Source organism: Cnephaeus nilssonii (assembly GCF_951640355.1).
Source record: "Cnephaeus nilssonii genome assembly, chromosome: 18".
Taxonomy (NCBI): domain Eukaryota; kingdom Metazoa; phylum Chordata; class Mammalia; order Chiroptera; family Vespertilionidae; genus Cnephaeus; species Cnephaeus nilssonii.
In genome coordinates this window covers 3,221,475-3,241,070 of record NC_137089.1, presented here as the reverse complement: position 1 = coordinate 3,241,070, position 19,596 = coordinate 3,221,475, and the positions used below count along the sequence as shown (strand labels likewise).

The window sequence follows — 19,596 nt, the reverse complement described above, 5'->3', positions numbered from 1 at the left end:
GATTCCTGACCAGGGCGCATGCCTGGGGTGTGGGCTCAATCCCCCACGGGGGGCGTGCAGGAGGCAGACCATCAATGTGTCACTCTCACATCCATGGTTCTCTCTCTCTCTCTCTCTCCCTTCCTCTCTCTCTCTAAATAGCAAAAAATAAATAACAAATTAAAAAGCAAGATACAAAGTTCCTCATAAAATATAACCTCAGTGTTATAAAACATATGGTCTATAAGTGACACCAATAAATGTTTGTTATTTTAAAAGTAATAATAAAATAGATGGCCTGAAAACGGGCTGGAAGGAAATACATTAAAAATGTTAACAGTGCTTATCTTAGGGTAGTGAGATTACAAATGATTCTTTTAAATGCTCTTCTGGACTTCCAAAATTTTCTATATGATAAATCTGTACCCTATTTGTATGAGAACCTAACTGATGAACCTAATGGACATACTGCTGTATCCTAAAAGTGTCTGTATTTTATAAAGCAAGATCGTCATACAAAAGCCTTTCGCAACTATAATCATGTGTGACAGTAGAAAAACAGCCTCGATCCGTTAATTAGATATTGAATATACCTCCCTGTAATTGAACCAGCATTCAGTTGAAGCCCTCACAACAGACCTTGAAATACAATGAAGGTAATTAGCTCAGGTCTACAAATCACCCTGTGTTGAGACCAGAATGGTCTTCCGATTTAATTCCATTACAGTTTTGCCAAAGGAATGGGTACTGCCACCACGTCACCGATAAACGCCGTGGTTCACATCCGCAAGAGGGTGGACTGAGGCTGGAGAGGAACGCAGCAGCCACGCAGCATGTTCCAGTGCAGTAAGAGCACCGCACGCGCCCGACACGCCACGTAGTTCATCACCCACTCCCCCCACCGCACTGAGCCAGGCTCCCCTGGACGCCCTTACGGCTGGTGCCGTGGGCTCGGAGGCGAGACCCCTGCCTCGGGTCACAGGAGAGCGAACGCTGCATCGGCAGCCGCAGACCCTCACCCCCCCCCCCCCCGACCCTGACACGGCTAGGTGTTCACTCTGCTGCGCTGGCCTCGAGTAGAAGAGTCGAGAGCCGCCCAGGTTGAAGAGGCACTCACGCTTGTCCTCTCTGCAAGAACGCCCCCTTCCCCTCTCCCGGACACAGGGGACCCCGGGGACAACCTCCGCGGAGCTCAGCGTGCTGCCCCGCAGGCCCGCACACAGCCGACGGGCTGGGGGCCTGTGCAGACCACGCACTCCCTCCCTGCGCTGCGGACTGGCCACACAGCGGGCTGGATTCTCCAGTTAAGTCGAGAAGCCAGTGGCCTTGCCCTGCCGGTTTGGCTCCGTGGATGGAGCGTCGGCCTGCAAACTGAAGGGTCCCAGGTTCAATTTTGGTCAAGGGCACATGCCTAGGTTGCAGGCTTGATCCCCAGTGGGGTTCATGCAGGAGGCAGCCAATCAATGATTCTCTCTCATCATTGATGTTTCTCCCTCTCTCTTCCTCTCTGATATCAATAAAAATATATATATTTTAAAAGAAACCAATGTCTTTGCCTGGACGGTGTGGCTGTTGGTTAGGTGTCATCCCATGCCCAGGAGGTTGCTGGTTAGGGCATATGCTCAGGTTGTAGGATCGATCCCCGGTAGGGGGCGTGCAGGAGGCAGCTGTTCGAGGTTCCACTCCAAGCATGTCAAACTCGCAGCCGGTGGGCCGTATGGCTAAGGCATGCAGCCAGCCGGCTGCGAGTTTGACATGTTTGTTCTAGTCTCACACAGATGTTTCTCTCACTCTCACACTTTCCTCTCTAAGTATCAATAACCATTAAAAAAATAAAATAAAAAAAGAAACCACGTCCCATACAAAGCAGGGCCCTGCCAGCATAACGTGCTGTGCTCCCGCCCTCTGGGGGCACACTGGCGCCCAGCCCCACCGGGTCACACAGAACGGCACGGTACCTGCTCGACTTCATGGGCTGCTCGTACGGCGTCTGCTGGATGGCGTACTCCTGGTACCCTCTCCGAGGCGCCAGGTCCGCGGGGGTGGCCTCGGGGTTCGTGGCTCCTGTTTCTGGGGGCCCCGCCTCCACTGGGATAATCTTGGTGGCACCTGAGGTGGAGGCACAGGGCACCGCGTGTCAAAGAGGTGCCGCGAGTGGCCCCGCCCCGGCCCCGTGCAGGAGCGGAGCCTGGGGAGCAGGGTTCCTTACCGCCCTGTACCCTGCTTCAGTTTCCCTTCAGTTCATACATGTAACATGTGTGCGTGTGCTGGGGGGTGGCACGTTTTCTAATAGCCTATCAAAGCATGCTGAGGTCCATTTTCACTTGATCTATTGACTGAAAACGCAAACACATCGATAGGTACGTGCGTATGTTTACCCGCAGGGTGTCACATGAAATCACGTGTGGGATGCTGCGTGACAGTAAACTGGCATCGAGACAGTATAAGCAGTGGGACCCGCTGGTCAGCTGGGGTCCATCCCCACAGGACCTTCCCCCCACTCGGGGCCTCTGCTTCCGCCCAGGAATCACGCAGAGGTCGCTGCCCTGCAATTCTACATGGGAAATGGCCAAAGGCCTTTGAGAGCAGCAGACACTTCGTACACGTGTACATACATGTGCACACACGCACATGCATGTATCCAGTGCAGTAAAGGAAAGCTCCGGTCTGCCCGTTGCTGGGACAGCGAAGGAGATTAATCGTCCCTCTCACTCACTCACTCACTCAGAAATCTCAGAGACTGCCGTCAGCTTGTCAGACGTCACCGCAGAGCCTTCCTCCAGAGGCCGCGGAGGCAGGAGCCTCTGGGCTGGGGCTTTGTTCCCAGACCCACACTGCTTTGGGGGGGCGGGGGCGGGGGGCAGGTAAAGTGGCTTTCCAGAAAGTTCCAGTCGCCAACTTTATCAGGATCATCTCTACTTGTCCCCTGTACTCGGCACTGAGGTATTAAGAGGCATTGATTCAGCACTTTCACGTTAAATAATGAGTCACTGTTAGCACTGAAAATAGAGGCTTAAAAGGCTGCAGCTGTTCTTAAAATCCTAAACTTAATTTTTATTTGACACCAATCACTCCAAATGGATTGGAAAAAATACACCATTATTTTACTTTGGAATCTAAGATCACAAACTGCTTTTAGTCTCACCCTTCCTGGAAGAGACCTTTTTTGAAAAAGTAGTAAAGTATGTCCACCTGCACCTTCTGTGAAAGGAGAGGAGACAGAAATGCCCAGTACTGTAAGCACTGATGAGCCCGCTAAAAGGCACAAGGGGACTCAGGCGGAGGGAACCGCACACTCAGGGGTGAGGGGAGGGCGTCCAGGAGAGGGCGGGTCGGTGAAAAGAAGAGAAGCCTGCTCCTGTGGGGGAAGGGAAGAGAGGGAGGGGAGGAGAGGGGAGGGAGGGGAGGGGAAGGAATGGGAGGAGAGGGGAGGGGAGAGGAGGAAGGGGAGGGGAGGGGAGGGGAGGGAAGAGGAGGGGAGGGGAGGGGAGGGAAGAGGAGGGGAGGGGAGGGGAGGGGAGGGGAGGGGAGAAGAGGGAAGGAGAGGAAGGAGAGGGAGGGGTGGCTGCAGCCAGTGGCCACAGCAGCAGCCCTGGCACCGTTCCTCTCTACCTGCCCACAGCAGCCCTGGCACCGTTCCTTTCTACCTGCCCACAGCAGCCCTGGCAGTCACACTGCCGCGTCCCCGATTCATGGTGATTGAGTGGCGAGCCCGACGGTGAGCAAGCTGCCCAGGACCCCAGGCAGCCCTGGCACAGCCTCGCCCAGACGCTTGTGTTGTCACTCCCCAACCGTTGTGGTCACCTGGGACGGGTCACCTGGGACGGGTCACCTGGGACGGGACACCTGGGACGGGTCACCTGGGGTGGGTCACCTGGGGTGGGTCACCTGGGACGGGTCACCTGGGACGGGTCACCTGGGACGGGACACCTGGGACGGGTCACCTGGGGTGGGTCACCTGGGACGGGTCACCTGGGACGGGTCACCTGGGAGGGTCACCTGGGACGGGTCACCTGGGACGGGTCACCTGGGGTGGGTCACCTGGGACGGGTCACCTGGGACGGGTCACCTGGGACGGGTCACCTGGGGTAGGTCACTGGGACGGGTCACCTGGGGTGGGTCACCTGGGATGGGTCACCTGGGGTGGGTCACCTGGGATGGGTCACCTGGGGTGGGTCACCTGGGACGGGTCACCTGGGGTGGGTCACCTGGGACGGGTCACCTGGGACGGGTCAGCTGGGGTAGGTCACTGGGACGGGTCACCTGGGATGGGTCACCTGGGACGGGTCACCTGGGGTGGGTCACCTGGGATGGGTCACCTGGGGTGGGTCACCTGGGACGGGTCACCTGGGACGGGTCACCTGGGACGGGTCAGCTGGGGTAGGTCACTGGGACGGGTCACCTGGGGTGGGTCACCTGGGATGGGTCACCTGGGGTGGGTCACCTGGGACGGGTCACCTGGGACGGGTCACCTGGGACGGGTCACCTGGGGTGGGTCACCTGGGACGGGTCACCTGGGGTGGGTCACCTGGGACGGGTCACCTGGGGTGGGTCACCTGGGACGGGTCACCTGGGACGGGTCACCTGGGATGGGTCACCTGGGGTGGGTCACCTGGGACGGGTCACCTGGGGTGGGTCACCTGGGGTGGGTCACCTGGGATGGGTCACCTGGGACGGGTCACCTGGGGTGGGTCACCTGGGACGGGTCACCTGGGGTGGGTCACCTGGGACGGGTCACCTGGGGTGGGTCACCTGGGATGGGTCACCTGGGGTGGGTCACCTGGGATGGGTCACCTGGGGTGGGTCACCTGGGATGGGTCACCTGGGGTGGGTCACCTGGGACGGGTCACCTGGGACGGGTCACCTGGGACGGGTCAGCTGGGGTAGGTCACTGGGACGGGTCACCTGGGATGGGTCACCTGGGACGGGTCACCTGGGGTGGGTCACCTGGGATGGGTCACCTGGGGTGGGTCACCTGGGACGGGTCACCTGGGACGGGTCACCTGGGATGGGTCAGCTGGGGTAGGTCACTGGGACGGGTCACCTGGGGTGGGTCACCTGGGATGGGTCACCTGGGGTGGGTCACCTGGGACGGGTCACCTGGGACGGGTCACCTGGGACGGGTCACCTGGGGTAGGTCACTGGGACGGGTCACCTGGGGTGGGTCACCTGGGACGGGTCACCTGGGGTGGGTCACCTGGGACGGGTCACCTGGGGTGGGTCACCTGGGATGGGTCACCTGGGGTGGGTCACCTGGGACGGGTCACCTGGGACGGGTCACCTGGGGTAGGTCACTGGGACGGGTCACCTGGGACGGGTCACCTGGGATGGGTCACCTGGGATGGGTCACCTGGGACGGGTCACCTGGGATGGGTCACCTGGGATAGCTTCGTGGGCGGTTAGCACCACGCTGACGATGGGCTTCTTTGCTCCGGGCCCCTGCGTGGCCTCCTTTCCGGAAGAGACCTTCTGGACCTTCTCGGTCCTCTGCGTCCGCGGTCGCCTCGGGGCCTTTTCTCGATCTTCTTCCTTAAACTTCTTTTCCAGTTCAAGGTCAGACTCATTACCTAACGAGCAAACAGCAAGAGGGATCACGTGATCCCAGCGGCGAGAGTTGGAGGCGCAGGTGACCCTCCCATGCAACCCCTCGGGCATCGTCTCTGGTTCTTCATTCTCATTCAAGTCACCCTGCCCAGGCCACCCCAGGCCCTGGGCCTCGCTGATAAAGCAGGCACGGCCTCTCTGGTTTCCGTGAGCGCCCCCGGACTCTGAGTCACTGATGAACAGCACTGGGCAGAAGAGAAGATCACCCCGATTTACAGCCAGGAAGCAATCACTCGCTGGCCTGCCTAACGCAGATGGATGGAAACAAACACTAAGTCCCATGCTCCTCAATGGCAGCGCTGGGCGCGTGCCCATCGGCGGGGCCTGGGGCGATGTTAGGCCTGGTGGGAAAGGTCTTCGGATGTTTATGAGCGGACTGGAGGTTTACGTATCGTTAGCCGTAAAGCAGGGCTGGCCAGGTCCCCTCCACATGTCACCTTCTGACCTCGGAGCAGCCTCCCCGCACACTCTGCTCCCTGACCTCACAGCCAGCAGCCCCGGGGACACACAGCGGCGCTCAGCCCCTGCCTGTGACCAATGAATGCATGACCTCCCGCAAGGGTTCAAAACGCTCCATCTCCTCAGCCCTGACCGCACATGGCACACACACACACACACACATGCACACACACACGCACACACACACACGCACACACACACACGCGCGCACACACACATACACGCGCACACACACACACACACACACGCACATGCACAAACCCTGAACTCTGATGAGCTTCTGAAACCTGCAAAGAAAAAAGCCTGCGGGATACCAACACCTCAAGTAAGACCTCGGTTCCCTGCTCTCGGCTCCCCCCATCCCGTCCCGGAGGAGTCCCCTGGGAGGGATGCTGCTGGTTCCCACCCCACGCTCTCCGCGGGGGATGGTGTCTAGGTTTTCACCCCCCGAGTCCTTGCACGTCAGGACACGCACACGGGCAGGCCGACGCGGCCGCGGGCAGAGGAAGAGTGAAGTGTGCGGGCGGTTGCGTGGAGACGCCCACAGGTTCACGTATCACCTGCACTGCGGTTACACGTGTCCTAAGGTGCCTGTCCTGACTGCCGAGGACTGATTAAATCTCAGGGCGCCAGGAGCCGAGTGCCATCGGCCTCGTTACTGCAGGGCCCAGGACAGCGGCCAGAGCGCAGTGACCAGGACTCTACCCGGGCTCCCCACCAGCGCTCCCTCACTGCTCACGGCAGTTTCAGAAACACATCGGCCCTCAGTCACTCCACCCGACCTGGGGCGTGCACCGCGCCCCTCCTGCAACCTGCTCACACCCTGCGCTCCCACGCTCTGAGGCCCGGCAGGTGTGCCCCTGCTTTCAGTCCCCACGGAGAGAGGCCGGGGAACCAGCGAGGCGGGCACGAGGCCTCTGACTTCCACGTGACCCTGTCTCCCTGCATCCTGACTGCAGGGAACCCCAGCATTCCCCACAGGCACCCATGCCCCAAGCTGCAGGCTTCTGGTGAACTGACAGGAGGGGAAAATGCCTCCCACCCCTCCCTCCCCACCCCCACAATGCCAGGCTGGGAGCCCTCCCGGATTCCCCCGCAGACATGGGCCCCGCCCTGCCCTCTCACATCTGTCATCTGCTCCCCTCTCTGTCCTCCTGGGCAGACACTCAGCGGCCGCGGAGACCTCCCTCGCATCTGCTGAGCCAGCTCCTGGCGCCCGGGAGCACCAGGCGGAGCGGCACGCCCGCCCGGCTTCCCAGGCTGCGGGCCAGGGCCATCACCCAGCACTCTCAGCAATCGGTTGTCAGGGGAGAGAGCGTTCCTCTTCAAACCGGGGGCTATAAACCACAGCAGCCACGTGTCTTGGGGAAAACCGTCCCTTAAAAGCCCGCTGTGTCTCAGGTTCCATCACCTGCCACCAGGTCCCGCCACGCAGGACGCAGCAGGCAGCCCACTGAGCCCCGGACGGCCAACGCAAGAGGTCACTCCCTCTGCCTCCCAGCCCCAAGGGCAGCTTCCCCCACGTGGTCCCTGAGCAATGCAGCCCCAGACTGGCCTCCAAGACGCTGGACAAGAACGTCACCCCTCACCCAGATGGTGTGGCTCAGTGGCTGAGCGTCGACCTATGAACCAGGAGGTCACAGTTCGATTCTGGGTCAGGGCACATGCCTGGGTTGTGGGCTCCATCCCCAGTGAGGGGGGTGCAGGATGCAGCTGGTCGATGATTCTCTTTCATTATTGACTAGAGGCCCAGTGCACGAAATTCATGCACCACTAGGGTCCCTAGTGGCTGCCGGCTGCCAGCTGGGGCCTCCCTTCCTTCGTTCCGCGTCGCCCCCCAGTGATCAGCGCACGTCATAGCGAGCGATCAAACTCCCGTTGGTCAAACTCCAGAGGTGACGCTTTGCAGATTAGGCTTTTATATATATATATATATATATATATAGATAGATAGATAGATAGATAGATAGATAGATATAGATATAGATATAGATATAGATATAGATATAGATATAGATGTTTCTATCTCTCTCTCCCTCTCCCTTCCTCTCTGACATCAACAGAAACATATTTTTAAAAAAGCAATCATCATGAAGGCTGCAAGTGCATCTCAGGTAAAATCTTCCCGAGTGCCTTCTTCTTTAAGGAGGACTCAACGAGAGGAAGCACCTCTGCCACGCTGCACAGCGTGACCCCCGGCATGACACGCCGGGAAGGCTCAGGAGTCCCTGTCCAAGCCCCACGTACTGGCTTCTGTGGCTGCAAAACGCTTTTCGGAAACACCAGCTGCTGCACAGAATGGCGTCAAAGGAACCTGCTCTCCTGGTTCCTTTGCCTATTCAAAGGCAGAACAAAGGAAAAGCTGAGTGCACAGCAAAGGCAGGGGAGACGTTTATTTTGTTTTCCTCTAACAGGTTTTTGTCTTCCTTTCTTCTCTCATTGATTAAGGTATTCCTCGAACTGTTTTAACAAGCTAAAGAGGCAAGGCCGGCTGTGTGGCTGTGTGAAATGTCGTGAAGCTGCTCTCTACAGAGCAGGAATGAAAACAATGACACGAGAATTTCCCCGAGTGTGATATTGTGCTTGGCAAACAGGAGCAATCGCTGTCAGCCAGGGGGCGGCTGGGCATAAGGTCATCTCTGCATATGTTAGAGGCGTCGCAGCGGCCAGCGAGGGAGAGACACCCAGAGCTTCTACATTTCCAGTCGGTATTTGTTCTCATCTATTTAGTCACTCAAATCGATGGAGCTCGAGGCCGGTTTCTAGACAGGTCATTACCAGAGGAAGCTGATCATCTTATTAGGAAGGGCCGTGCCGGCCAGGGCCCCCCCGACGCTGCCTGGCTGATTACAGCGCAGGAAACACCTCGGAGCCGCCCGGAGCGCAGTTTCTACCTCTTACGGGGGGTGCACTACAATGAACGCCATCTGGATCCTCGAAGCAGAAAGGGGCCTGGTTTCAAGACACGAGTGGGTAGAGCACGGCTGGCCGCAGGGCAGGAGGGGGAGACGTGGCAGGATGCCTGACCCCACCTCGAATGAGTGTGGCTCTGGACGATCGTCCGTAGGGACCCCAACTTCCTCAATTATAAAATCCTGAAACTGGGTCTGAAAAGGGGGTTTTCTAAGCCAATCTTAGAAGGTCACATGCAGTGGGATTCAGCTGATCTGGAAATGGCAAAATTCCCGAACTGGAGAACATGGATGGCTGCTGGGCGTGGGCGTGGGGGTGGGGTGACTATGAGCGGGAGCCCCGGGAGATTTTGGGGTGACGGGACCCTGCTGTCTCCTGCCTGCATGTGTGAGGATGACAGGCACACCTCCCTGGCCACGCCCTGACTTTGCACCTGGTGATGTGAGATGCAGCCACTGGGGGTGGGGCGTGTACATGAGACCTCTCTCCCGTCTTCCCAGCTTCCTGTGAGCTCTTTGCAAAGCACAAAGTTCTCCTCTGAAAGGCTTTCTCAGACTCTGACCCGGGCTGCTGTCTTTTCTCTGCGGACCCCACGATTGGAAATATTTATCGACCAAACTGCAGGCGTGAAGATCACCCCTTTGCCTGTATCTACTGACCTGATATGCATCTCCCTCACCTCACCAAGGGCGGAGACCGTCTTACCCTCGGCACCCCCAGATCACCTACCGAGTCACCCCTGGGCACCCACCACCCGAGGACACGTTCAATCAAAGCTTTCGCTCGGTCATCGCTCATGATCGTGACAAAAATCCGCTCCTTCCCAGAGGTGAGAGCTGTATAGATACGTGCTCTTTCCAGGGAACGACGGGACCCGGGAAAGCCGACGGGAGCGGTGAGAGCTCTCAGAGCGCCCGCCACGCCCGCCGCGCCCGCCGGGCAGTTACCTGCGTCGCCCTCGGCCTCGCCCAGGCTCAGCACGATGATGCAGATGTGCTTGCGCAGCTGGCGCAGGTTGGAGAACTTGCGCGAGCACTTGGGGCACTCCAGGCAGCGGGGGGCCAGGCTGCCGCCCTCCTCCGGGGCCCGCGGAGGGGCCTCGCTCGCACCCAGGGCGCTCCCCACCAGCTCCTCCTCGGCGCTGGGCTTCTTCGTGGACCCCTTGGGCCTGCCCCTCTTCCTCTTCGTGACGGACAGCTCTGCGGGGAAAGAGAGGGCGGGATGAGTCCCCGGCACCGTGCCGGGCAGACACGCACATCCTGGCGTGGGAACCCGTTCGGTGGCACATCCTATTAGAAACGAGAAGCGTGAGGCTGCAAACAATACCTTCAGTGCTGACATCGTTGCATCTGCAGGCCGATATACAGGGTGGGGCGAAAGTAGGTTACAGTTGTTTGGATGGAGAAGAATACAATAAATAGTAAATAATAATACAAGAATAAACGGTGTTGCCCGGCCAGTGTGGCTCAGTGGTTGAGCGACAATCTATGAACCAAGAGATGTGCCCTGACTGGTTCCATTCCCGGTCGGGGCACAGGCCCGGGGTGCGGGCTCGATCCCCAGTGCGGGGCATGCAGGAGGCAGCCGATCGATGATTCTCTCTCCTCATTGATGTTTCTCTCTCTCTATCCTTCTCCTTTCCTCTGTCTCTAAAAATCCATGAAAACACTTTTCAAAATGAAGAATAAACTGCTTCACGTACTCACGACTGGAAACCCAGCCTGTGTAATCAATGCGTAATGCTGTGACTTGGAAGTCGTTGTAGCAGGACCTCTGCACAGGCTGCTTCTGTGACGAGGGGACCACCAGCCCCCCGGCCCCCTCCCCGTTGAGACCCGGGCTCAGAAACCACCGAGGACTCCTCTGTACTAGTCAAGGGTTCTCGGAGGCCGCGTAGCTTTTCGTGCTCTGGACGCGTTACACAGCCCGTCCGATTACTTCAAGGCCTCGTAATTATCACAGCCACACTGCTCTGATCCAAAAAGAGAAAAAATAATTATAATCTGAAACCACAAATCAGAGGACTAAAGACCTACTATTTCTCGAGGTTCCCAGCGACCTAGCGATTTACATGTCAGGGTCAGAGCTGCTTCAGAGCAAGTTTCAAGTCATTTCACAACTTGTATTTCTTCTGAAATAGCATTTGCTTTCAAGGCATTCGCCTCCAGCATGGAGGTGGGGATGGGGAGGGGGAGCGCGCCCTGGCCGGTGTGGCTCAGTGGGAGGCGCGTTGTCCCAGGCACCAAGGCTCCCAGGGTTGGATGCCAGGTCAGGGCACAGGCCAGGTGTTTGGACTCGATCCCCACTCGGGGGCGGGCAGGAGGCAACCCGTCCTTGCTTCTCTCCCATGGATATCTCTCTCTCTTCCTCTTCCTTCCTCTCTCTCTCTAAAATCAATAAACACATTTATAAAAAAGAGAGGGCTGGGCATCGTGCTGCGGTGCCGGTGGAGTGGCGTGGTCCCAGGTCACGTGACTTGGCCAAGCGTGGCCTGGGCACCGCCTGGCTGGCACCCCATCTGAAGGAGCCATCTGTGGCCTGTGTCACCTGATGAATTAGTCTCTGTAATCGTTTTTTTTTTTTTTTAACATTTGGACAATAATTCATGTCCATGGCCCGAGCTTCTAACAGGGAGAAAGGGGCGAGCAGAGTGCATCTCCACCCCGCCCCACACCCCCAGGGTGGAGACCACAGCCCCAGCCAGAGGACAGTCCGCAGACCCAGGGCCCAGCGCCAGCAAGGGGCAGAGGGGACCCGCCACAGGGTTTTATTTCATCGAAGACAAGGTGAGCGCGAGGAGAGCAGAGCCCCCATCATCCAGAGCCTAACAGCGGGAGCCCTCTGTGTGTCACTCAAGTCTGCAGGCCTTTCCCGGCCATTATCTCATCTCCTCCTCGCAGAAGCCATAAGAGGTGGCGCGGCCCGTGCAATTTTCACCCCAGGAACGGGAACCGCGTCCCCACGGCTGAGCTCCCCAAGGCTGAGCTCCCCACGGCTGAGCTCCCCACGGCTGAGCTCCCTAAGGCTGAGCTCCCCAAGGCTGAGCTCCCCAAGGCTGAGCTCCCCACGGCTGAGCTCCCCACGGCTGAGCTCCCTAAGGCTGAGCTCCCCACGGCTGAGCTCCCCACGGCTGAGCTCCCTAAGGCTGAGCTCCCCACGGCTGAGCTCCCCACGGCTGAGCTCCCTAAGGCTGAGCTCCCCACGGCTGAGCTCCCCACGGCTGAGCTCCCCACGGCTGAGCTCCCTAAGGCTGAGCTCCCCACGGCTAAGCTCCCCACGGCTGAGCTCCCCACGGCTGAGCTCCCTAAGGCTGAGCTCCCCACGGCTGAGCTCCCTAAGGCTGAGCTCCCCACGGCTGAGCTCCCCACGGCTAAGCTCCCCACGGCTGAGCTCCCCACGGCTGAGCTCCCCACGGCTGAGCTCCCCACGGCTGAGCTCCCCACGGCTGAGCGAAGGCCCGAAGCAGCCGCCCCGCAGCCCAGACCTGGGCTTCCTCGCTCCCGCCGATCTCCCGCGGAGGCCTCAGCCCGCGGGGCCCTGGACAGGCCATGTGCCGGCGTGTGGGTGCGGAGAACACGGCCGCGGTGGGGCCGACCTGGGTTCAGGTCCCCCCGAGCCTCGGTTTCTACCGTGAAAAACAGACACAGCCGACTCCACGTTACAGAGCCCGTTACTAGGAGAGATCCACCAAAGGCCGGGCCCCGCACTCGGGAGGCGACCCCTCGGTAACCGCTGCTCACAGGCGGACGCAGCCATTCGCACTCCGCGGGCTGAAACTGGCCCTTCCCGGCCAGGCCGCTGCTGGGTCACGTGGTGCCTCGGTGTTCCCGTGCATCCGGGCCCTTTCGCCTTGATTTCCTCCTTTAAAGCCTGTCACACACCAGGAGTTAGGGCTCCGGGACGCCTCAGGCCACGGCCGGCCGGCCTGCCAGTCCCCCTGCGGCTCGATCTCTGCTCAAACCAACCGGCGGATCTAGAAGAACCTGAACGTGAACAGGGCCGGCCTGACGGCCATCTCCCTGGCAGGACTCCCCGCCGGCCCGAAGCTGCAGGAGACGGTGAGTATGTCTCGGAAGCGAGGGTGCGTGCGCCTTGCAGGTTTATGGGCAGCGCAGACACCTCCTGGGGCCGGGAGGCGAGGCTGCCCTCAGCCTGCTCCGCGGGGTTCAGCACAATAACGTGGGCGTGCGTGTAAATAACGTGGGCGTGCGTGTAAATAACGTGGGCGTGCGTGTAAATAACGTGGGCGTGCGTGTAAATAACGTGGGCGCACGTGTAAATAACGTGGGCGCGCGTGTAAATAACGTGGGCGCGCGTGTAAATAACGTGGACGTGCGTGTAAATAACGTGGGCGCGCGTGTAAATAATGTGGGCGTGCGTGTAAATAACGTGGGCGTGCGTGTAAATAACGTGGGCGTGCGTGTAAATAACGTGGGCGTGTGTGTAAGCCACAGCTCGGCGTTGTTATGAGGCGTGCGCATCTCGGGCACCTCACGAGGCGCTGGCCCTGATGTCCCCACGTCCCCGAGGGAAGCACTCGCCCTGTGCCCATTCTGCAGAGGAAGACACTGAGGCTTAAGAAGACGGATGCATTTGCCCGAGACACAGAGCGAGTGACTGGCAGAGCGAGGACGGGAAGCCAGGTCTGATGTGTCAGCTCCTATCAGAGCACGGCGACAACGCCTGACCTCTGAGCTCGGCAGAGAAGTGGGCATGGGCCACCCAGCTCCCTGCCTCCGCGTGTCCGACCCTGACCTGAAGCTCAGATGGTCAGAGGGACAGGTGGACAGGAGCAAACAGGGCTCTCCGGAGACCCACAGACATTCCTCCTCGAGCAAGCCCAGCGCCCAGCCTCCATTGGGATAAACAAATGTGTACACACACACACACTCACCCATATACACAATCACACACCCATATACACAATCACACACACACCCATATACACAATCACACATTCACCCATATACACAATCACACACACATCCATATACAATCACACACACTCACCCATATACACAATCACACACACACACTCACCCATATACACAATCACACACACACACTCACCCATATACACAATCACACACCCATATACACAATCACACACACACCCATATACACAATCACACACTCACCCACATACACAATCACACACACACTCACCCATATACACACACACACATTCACCCATATACACATTCACACACACATTCACCCATATACACTCACACACACTCACCCATATACACAATCACACACACTCACCCATATACACACTCACACACACTCACCCATATACACAATCACACACATTCACCCATATACACAATCACACACACTCACCCACACTCACCCATATACACACTCACACCCACCCGCACACACACTCACACACACACACCCATATACACACTCACACCCACCCGTACACACTCACACACACACACCCATATACACACTCACACCCACCCGTACACACACTCACACACACACACCCATATACACACTCACACCCACCCGTACACACACTCACACACACACCCATATACACACTCACACCCACCCGTACACACACTCACACACACACACCCATATACACACTCACACCCACCCGTACACACACTCACCCACACTCACCCATATACACACTCACACCCACCCGTACACACACTCACACTCGCACATTCTCCCACACTCACACATACCCATGCACAGGAGGGAGACCGCGCGTGGCCCGTGAGGCCGATTTTCTGGGACCGAAGCCAGATCTGATGAGGAAGCGGGAGAGAAGGCAGGCTCTCCCGCGGCCTGAACAGATGAAAAGGCTATGAAATAGACCAGAGGACTCAGGGACCTTCGCGTTGTAAAGGGGGGCCAAAATGATAAACCCATTACTGCTCAGTTAGAGGGTGAACGAAGTATCGCTCAAGCTAAAATGCACTGTGAAGGTTAAGCCTGAATGGGAATCACTGGAGAGGAACTGAGCCTCCGCCAGCCGCACAGGGAAGAGCAGGAGGACGGGGGTCTGACTACAAGACTCTGGAAGACGTTTTCTCTATTAAAGAGTCCGAGCCATTCAGGTCCCAAGAAACGCTTTTTTAAATTAAGTGACACACCCAGTCTTCGCACACACAGAAAACGTATTCCTGGAGGATTAAGTCAGAAGCAAATTAGTTAATAAGGAAAATAATTTATGGAAGTAGCTCAACGGTGAGAATTTGATTACACCTGGGACCGAAGAGCGGAAACAGCCTTCGCCCGGCGTCCCTGCCGAGCAGAACGGGACGGGGACGGGATGCACGCGGGAGGACAGAACTGGGCGTCGCTGGGGCTGCAGGAGCCCAGACAGACCTCCTACCCCGCCCCAGGCCGAGGGACGAGTTCCCAGAGGCGGCCTCGGGCTGCCTGAGCCTTCGGACCCTGCCAGGCCCCAGGCAGAGCGGTGGGCCGGAGCCTGCAGGATGGCGAGCGGGAGGCCCCGGGCTTGGGGCCCACAGTGGGAAAGACGGGGGAGGTGGGCCCCCAGGAGGAGGGAGGGTCCAGGGACGGGGCTATCGCTGACCAACATCGGTGAGGAGGGAAGGGGGGAGTCAGGACACGTGCGCCTTACAGGACACCCCCGCACAGCATCCCATGTGAAGTGCATCTGCCCTATTATCACTTATTCATTTATGATTTATAAACGGAATGAAAAATTCAAACTACTTTCTCTCTGACTCACATTACATTTTAGCAGGAAGAAAATCTTAATCAGCAAAGCTGGATACAAGGAGAATGAGCAGCTTTGTAACAGGATTTTGCAAAGTTCTTTCCATGGGAATCTTGAAGACTGCTCTCTGCCATTTGAATTTTACAGAAGAGGTGATGCATTTTCCTCAGTTTACAGATGTTCAACCCAAGGCAGGTATGCACACACTGAAGTTCTTTTTTTTAAATATATATATATATATATATAAAATACACACACACACACACACACACACACATATTTTTTTCAGAGAGGAAGGGACAGAAAGATAGAAACATCAATGATGAGAAAGAATCATTGATCAGCTGCCTCCTGCACATCCCCTGCTGGGGGCCAAGCCCACAGCCCAAGCCTGTGCCCTGACTGGGAATTGAGCTGTGACCTCCTGGTTCATAGGTCGATGCTCAGCCACTGAGCACACCAGCTGGACTGAAAATCTGTACACTTGGATCAATACCTTCCATCCCCCGCCCCCTGGCCACCAACGTTCTGCTCTGTGGTTCCATGAACTCTGCGAGTTTACATTCCATGTGTAAGTGAGACCACACAGGGTCTGTCTCTCGGCGTCTGGCTTATTCTGCTTGGCAGAATGTCCTCCAGATTCGCCCATGTAGCCAAAGGAAGAATCTCCTTGTGTTTTTATGGCTGAATACCATTCATGTGTGTGCGTGTGTGTGTGTGTGTGTGGCATCTTCCAGACCCACTCATCTCGCCGTCGACACTCAGGCGGTTTCCATAGCTCACACGCAGTGGACACGGGGGGCTGTTACCTCTTTGAGAGGCTGATTCCATTTCCTGTGGATACAAGCCCAGCAGAGGGACCGGCCGGTCCTGTTTTTCACTTCTCGAGGACCCTCCGTACTGTTTTCCCCACAGCGGCTGCACCAAGGACGTTCCCTCCACGGCGCACCAGGGGCCCCTCTCCACGCCCTCCCAGCTCGTTGTCACTCGCCGTGCTGCTGACGGCCATTCCAGCAGGTGCCGGGCGCTGTCTCACGGTGGCGCTGGTTCTCCCTGCCCTGACGATTAGTAAGGGGCACCTTTTATGTGCCTGTCGCCATGTGGACATCATCCTTGGGAAGATGTCTGTTCAGGTCTTGGCCTGTATTTGTAATTGGGTTATTGGGTAGATCTTTGGTGCCCAACACAGACCTCTGTCAGCTTGCCCCTTCCCCAAAGCAGAGCATCACACGTGGACACCAGGTGAGACGTGGCCGTGGGACTGCCCGGCGGCGTTCTCGGTGGGGAGAGGACGGGTCACAGGCCGGGGGCTGAGGAACGGCGACTGCGACAGACATGCTGCTTGTCCTCCTCACGCGCCCTGACTGGTCAGTGCTGGGCTCCTGCGCTCACCTGACGCGCTGACCGCGGCCGGACAGCTCCTCCGATGGTCGCGGCGACTTACCGCTCTATCGGCTGCGCGGCTCTGAGCCCGGGAACGCCTGGGACTCATTAACCACAGCACTTCCTGTCCGAGTCTCCCCTCGGCCTCTGAGTCAGACAGATGATCAATAAGCCAGCCTGCTTATTGGAAACGCGTCTGAATAATTCCCAGGAAAGAGCAACTGGCTCATTAGTGTGGCCATGACCCCTGGGAGGGGAGCCCCGGCCCCCGCCGGGCTTCTGCAGGGGACACTGGCCGTTCGCTGTCCCCCCACATAAACACAGTTTTGTGGGGGCCTTTTGCCAACGCCTGTTTGCAGCCGCTCCTCCTGTACCGCGTCGGCTCTGTCTGTGGGGACCTGGTTACATGGCCTGCACGCTGTCTCTAACCCCCCACCGGCTGCATCTGATCCCCGCAGCGGGGACGCCCAGGCAGGCACACGGTGTACCCCACCTCGCACACTGACCCCGCCCACGAAGGAGTCTGTGCGGATCAAAGCTTTTGGCAATTTGAATCTGTTTTTAATATGTAGCATGCATGTTATGCATCATGTATGTTCCAAAAACAGCTCCCCTTTCTGTCCTCTAGGTGCCAGGCGCCATCCGGGAGCTGCGCTGTGTTCTCTGCGTCACCCTTGCAGCCGCCTGCGCCAGGCCAATCTGCCCGCGCCTTCCAGTGAGCGAAGGGAGGCCGAGGGGAGCTTCAGGGACCGCAGCTCGTGGTGCCAGAGCTTATCTGACGACAGCGCGTGCTTTTTAATCTGCTGGATGACGCCACCTCCGTCCATTCATTAATTCATTCATTCGCTCACTCACTCATTCATTCATTCATTCCATCGTTCGTTCATTCATTCACTCGTTCATCCATCTACTGACCAGGCACCTACAGGCACAGGGAATTCAAACACCATCTTATTTGAGCAGATCTACAACTAGACCATTACTGTGGCTTCTGGGTTAGATATTTAGATTTTCCATGTTTCTGTGCCCATCAGACAAAAACCAGATACCAGACAGAAACCCAGAATCAAAGGATTTGAGAGCAACTCTGCACTATCGTCACAGACACACACATCCGTGGGTGCGGCGCCCCCGCCCAGCACCCCAGCCGCCTTACCGTCTCCGGCTTTGCTTGGGTGGGCGGGTTCAGGTGTACTCAGAGGCCGAAGGGGGATGATGATCTCGTCCACATTAACCCCTTCTTCCGTGTGCTTCTCAGACACGTGGGAGAGGAGCTCCGACTGACTTGGTGAGAAAAGGTTACAGCATTTACACATGAAGATGGCCGGGTTTTCTGTAAGAAGAAATACACACGTTATTTCACCTTCTCAGAAACAATGACCCCTCCCACCCACCTGAGAGAAACCCTGAAGGCTGCCCTTCTGAGCAGTCACCAGCCTCCAACCCTGCGTCTCTCTCGTGGACACCTGCAGAGCCGGCAGCTCCCGTCGAACTGCCCGTGGCCGGCTGCCGGAGAAGTCTTCCCCCGTGTTCAGAACTCCGGTCCTTCTGGATCAAGTCCATCACGGACTCCCCGCTGCCCAAATCGGCCCCGCAGCCTAGCTGTCAGTAACGACACGGCAGCGTAAGAACGAGCACGGGACTTGAAGAATTATATCCAACCTTCAGCTGAACGCACTGCCCTGGCGGCGGGTAGGCATTCTAGCTGCACGCTCTTAAATCAGGGGCAAGAACCGATCGAAGTGGCATTTCTCCAGCGCCAGGACACCGCTCCACCGGCTGGCACGGAAACCAGGAGCAAGAAGGATGGGATCTGTCGCTTTTCTAAGCCACTTACTTCCTGTTTCAAGTGTCATCACCGTCCACAAATGTCTCCCGAGCGTCCACGATGTTCACCCACTGTGAACAGGTAGACAGGAAGACGTAACGGGAACAAGTCCCTGATTTCCGAGTCCAATAAAGTAATGATAGGCGCAGGTAAGAATATTAGATTTAGGAGCCAATAACAATGAAGAGCTAGAATTTTTAAGTATTTTGTATTGGCTCTAGAGAGAGGAAGGGAGAGAGAGAGAGAAACCTGGATGAGAGAGAGCCCACAGGGCCACGTGGCCCCAGGCCAGCCCTGTGAGGAGCCGGCTGGGCTTTGGTAATGACGACCTTTGGTGAGGGGACCCCTGCACAGCCAGGCAGCCTGGGCCCGGAGGACGCAGGGCAGAGTGCAGGCGCTCCCTCCCTCCCTCCCTCCCGCAGGCCCGCAGCCTGGGCCTGCGCCTCCGCCCGGGCGGTGCAGAGGGAACTGCTCAGAGGCATGCGCAGAGCAGACGTCAGAGGCCCGCACACACGAAGCCAGTGCGGGTAGCTGCCTTCCCAGGTATGAAGGATGATTAATCTGCCGAAAGGCCAACAAAGGAGCTATTTCCCGTGTCAGAGCAGAGAGCAGACGAGTGTGAGGAAAACGGACCTCCTCCCCGAACTCTCATCACGCTGGCAGCTAGCTAACTGTGATGAAGATGCCGCCATGCGGCTGCACTTTTAGGCCCAAGTAC

The 19,596-nt window shown here is 57.7% G+C and overlaps 1 protein-coding gene across 4 annotated transcripts in view; it reads right to left on the bottom strand.

Annotated features, from left to right (window-relative positions):
* Positions 1-19,596, bottom strand: part of ZFAT (zinc finger and AT-hook domain containing) — a 119,072-nt gene that overhangs the window by 28,768 nt on the left and 70,708 nt on the right. For all 4 annotated transcript variants that reach the window (XM_079796544.1, XM_079796543.1, XM_079796545.1 and 1 more), the window contains exons 2-5: positions 18,207-18,383; positions 9,903-10,154; positions 5,358-5,546; positions 1,938-2,088 (exon numbers count right to left, since the gene is read on the bottom strand). In XM_079796544.1, the coding sequence (XP_079652670.1) occupies positions 1,938-2,088; positions 5,358-5,546; positions 9,903-10,154; positions 18,207-18,383 (769 nt within the window). The remainder of the gene's footprint in view (positions 1-1,937; positions 2,089-5,357; positions 5,547-9,902; positions 10,155-18,206; positions 18,384-19,596) is intronic.